The 3,206-nt window shown below is 37.2% G+C and overlaps 1 protein-coding gene across 1 annotated transcript; it reads left to right on the top strand.

Annotated features, from left to right (window-relative positions):
• Window positions 1-1,137: 1,137 nt before the first annotated feature.
• LOC139841936 (uncharacterized) lies at window positions 1,138-2,716 on the top strand. The gene is made up of 2 exons (XM_071832122.1): window positions 1,138-1,927; window positions 2,544-2,716. Exons 1-2 carry the CDS (start codon window positions 1,138-1,140, stop codon window positions 2,714-2,716), a joined length of 963 nt encoding a protein of 320 aa, XP_071688223.1.
• The last annotated feature ends 490 nt before the right edge of the window (window positions 2,717-3,206 follow it).

Below are 3,206 nucleotides of genomic sequence, written 5' to 3'. Positions count from 1 at the left end.
TGGCCTTCCGAAAGTCACTACACCCTATTAACGTTGTGCTGAAATTTCTGACCTACTCGCACTTAAATCATCACCACGGTCAAACGAAGACGATTTTGGTTCTGGAAATTGGTCAGAAACTAGAGGACTCCCATACGGAGCCATGGCCACTGATTACGCGTCTTTTCGATTTACGTAGAGGCCGTAGTAGCTGATCAAAGTCAGCCTATTGTTTTGACCTCTATACTTGTTAAACTTACTTAACTTTTACAATGATGAATGATGATGATGATGACACTTAAACTTATTTTATGCACTATTAGAACTTATGAGGATAACATACTGACCTAGTAACCTTTGACTTAGTTTGACGACCTTTCGGACCGACTTACTACTTGCATACTTTCATTATCGACTTTACCGCTCTTATCACTGTGAGTTATAGCATCCCTTTTTACTCTATCTATTTTGGGACTGAGAATACATGTGCTTTTTACGTTTTACATACTAGGCACGAGTACTTAAACTTTATATATGTGTGGGTTATACAACGGCATAAACTTTCTCCTTAGCTCGGTAACGTTTAGTCATTGGTTTTTGAACCGGTGAACGTGAATCTTAGATATGGATTCATAGGGTTTGACATACCCACTCGGGCTAGTCGCGCTAGCATTTAACGGGTGTTTAATACTTCGTAAACATACGCACTTGCCAAGTGTACTTTTAGGGGTTATAAACGTTAAATTAGTTACCAAGTGCCCACGGTTAAACATATACTTTTCATACTGTTTTGAAACATTGAAATCTCGTGGCCTACCTTACATTACTGTTACAACTTAAACTATAGCTCACCAACATTATTGTTGACGTTTTTAAGCATGTTTTCTCAGGTGTTTAGAGGTTTATCGCTTCCACTATTTAGACTTGCTGTTAAGGACCTGCTGTGCTAGAATTCCGCTGCATTACTTAGAGATGTCTCAATCATGGAAATTTTCTTTTGCATTCGTAATTTATGTTATTTTCAAATAATGACTTTGTAACGACCTTTGTGTCACGTTATCTTTTGTAAACGTTATCTTTTATGAATGCAAAATTGGTTTTCAAACAGCATATAGTGTTTGACCTTGTAATGATCCTGTTATTGATGATCCGTACACGATGGATTTGTACGGGGCGTCACATCCTTTCCTATTTTTGATTGTGATGGAAGGGTTACATATTTGCATCAAAGAAAAAATTCTGGAAGGCCATTTCTGTGGTGCTACGGTCAGTAATCCTCCAATTTCTGTTTCTCACTTATTTTATGCCTATGACGCAATTTTTGTTTGTAACTGGCATAGAAATAATTTAGTTGCAATCCTTCAAGTCCTTGCCACGTTTCATGAGGCTTCGGGATTAACCATCAACTTGGCTAAATCATATTTATACGGTATTGGGGCGAATGAAAGTGATTTAGAGTCGATGTTGGATATTGCTCATTGTTCTAAAGGTACATTACCATTTACGTACCTTGGTCTTCAAATGGGTGTCTCGATGAATCGGGTTAATAATTGGTATGGTTTCATTGAACGGTTTAAAAAAAAGCTATCCAGATGGCAAGCAAACTTATTATCAATTAGTAGTCAGGCAACTTTAGTAAAATCGGTTCTTGGATCGATGGGCATTTATTATCTTTCCCTATATAAATGCCCCAAAACGGTTGTTAATGATGTTGAGAATATTCGTGCTTCATTTTTTTGGGGAAGCACTAACGATAATAGAAGGATGCATTGGATTAGACGGGATCAAGAGCTAGCTTCGAAGGAAAACGGAGGTTTATCTATTGGAAGTATTCATGCTTTCAATCATTCATTACTTCTTAAATGGGTTTGGCGTTTGTATATGAATAATGATGCAATGTGGGTGTCGGTTATTAAAGCGATCTATGGAAGTGATGGTGGGATTCATGGTAATATTTAAGGTTCAAGTATTTGGTTAAATATTGTAAAATTATTTCACAAACTTAAAACGGATGGTTCTCTTCCGGTTAATGTTCTTCGAGTTAAAGTGGGGAACGCTAACTCTATTAAATTTTGGAAGGACAACTGGAAAGGTGATGGTTCTTTTGCCTCTAAATTTGATTGTCTTATGCATCTCTATTCTAACCCGGATTGTTTACTTAGCTCTCGAATTGCAAATGGATCTTGGGCTTGGGATTGGACTCGGGATATTGGGCCAAGAAATGCGGCTGTCCTTAATTTGCTTCTGGATCATTTAGGTGATATTGAGCTGCACAATTAGCTGGATACTTGGGAATGGTTTATTTCGAGTAATGGTATGTTCAATGTTAGCGAAACTCGTAAACAGTTGGATGAGGCAAGATTGCCTTCGACGGAGGTGGCCTCTATATGGATTAAAGAAATTCCAAGGAAGGTTAACATCTTTTTTATGGTGGGTTGTGTGGGATAGACTTCCTACTCGTTTGAATTTTTACAAGAGAGGTATAGTGATTGACGATATTGGGTGCCTCACGTGTAATTGTCACATCGAATCGGTGGATCATATTTTTTTTTAATGCCCTTTAGCTCTTGATTTATGGTCTAAGATTCAGGTTTGGGTTGACCTAAACATTCCTATTGTATCCTCGTGGGCTTCTTGGATCGATTGGTACAATGATGAGCCTCTCACTTTTGATGCTAAAGTCAAGCTTTTCGCGATTGTTGGTGCTATAGTGTGCTTTTTGGTTCGCCTCGCTTGAAAAAAGAGATTTTATTTGATTCTATAAAAAGTTTTTTGTTTAGTTGGATTGTTAGTAGAAGCAAACGTAATTGTAATTGGAACTCATGGCTTCTCAAGCCATTGTAGTTGTTGGGCCCCCTTCCTAGTGCCTTACTAGGAGGGTGTGGTTGGTGTTGTTAATAAAATTTTTGCAGTTCCAAAAAAAAGAAAAAATCTTTGATTATGCTTAAAGTAGTTACTTTAAATGATATGTAGATATGACATGCATTTTTTGTAATGGTTAGTTCAAACAACGTTATAAATGTTTTAACTGAATCTTACGTTATTTGATTCACCATAAAGAGGCACTGTTCCACCCATACCATATACTGTTAATGAAATAATTATACAAAAAGGAATTACCTGTTAGAAATCGGGTATGAATTGACTGCCCGAATTCGTTCTTGAATCGTGTAATCACTGTCTCTATAAAGTATTTCGACCCTACGATTGCCTTGGTTGCACGAAAT

Source organism: Rutidosis leptorrhynchoides, chromosome 4 (assembly GCF_046630445.1).
Source record: "Rutidosis leptorrhynchoides isolate AG116_Rl617_1_P2 chromosome 4, CSIRO_AGI_Rlap_v1, whole genome shotgun sequence".
Classification (NCBI taxonomy): Eukaryota; Viridiplantae; Streptophyta; class Magnoliopsida; order Asterales; family Asteraceae; genus Rutidosis; species Rutidosis leptorrhynchoides.
The sequence above is the reverse complement of the archived record's forward strand: the minus strand, read 5'-3'. Positions and strand labels throughout refer to the sequence as shown.

Excerpts from the sequence above, each read along its gene's own strand:
- LOC139841936 (XM_071832122.1), top strand. The coding sequence starts at position 1,138 with ATGGATTTGTACGGGGCGTCACATCCTTTCCTATTTTTGATTGTGATG. Across the intron at positions 1,928-2,543 it reads AAGTGATGGTGGGATTCATG|CTCTTGATTTATGGTCTAAG; the intron begins GTAATATTTAAG and ends AATGCCCTTTAG.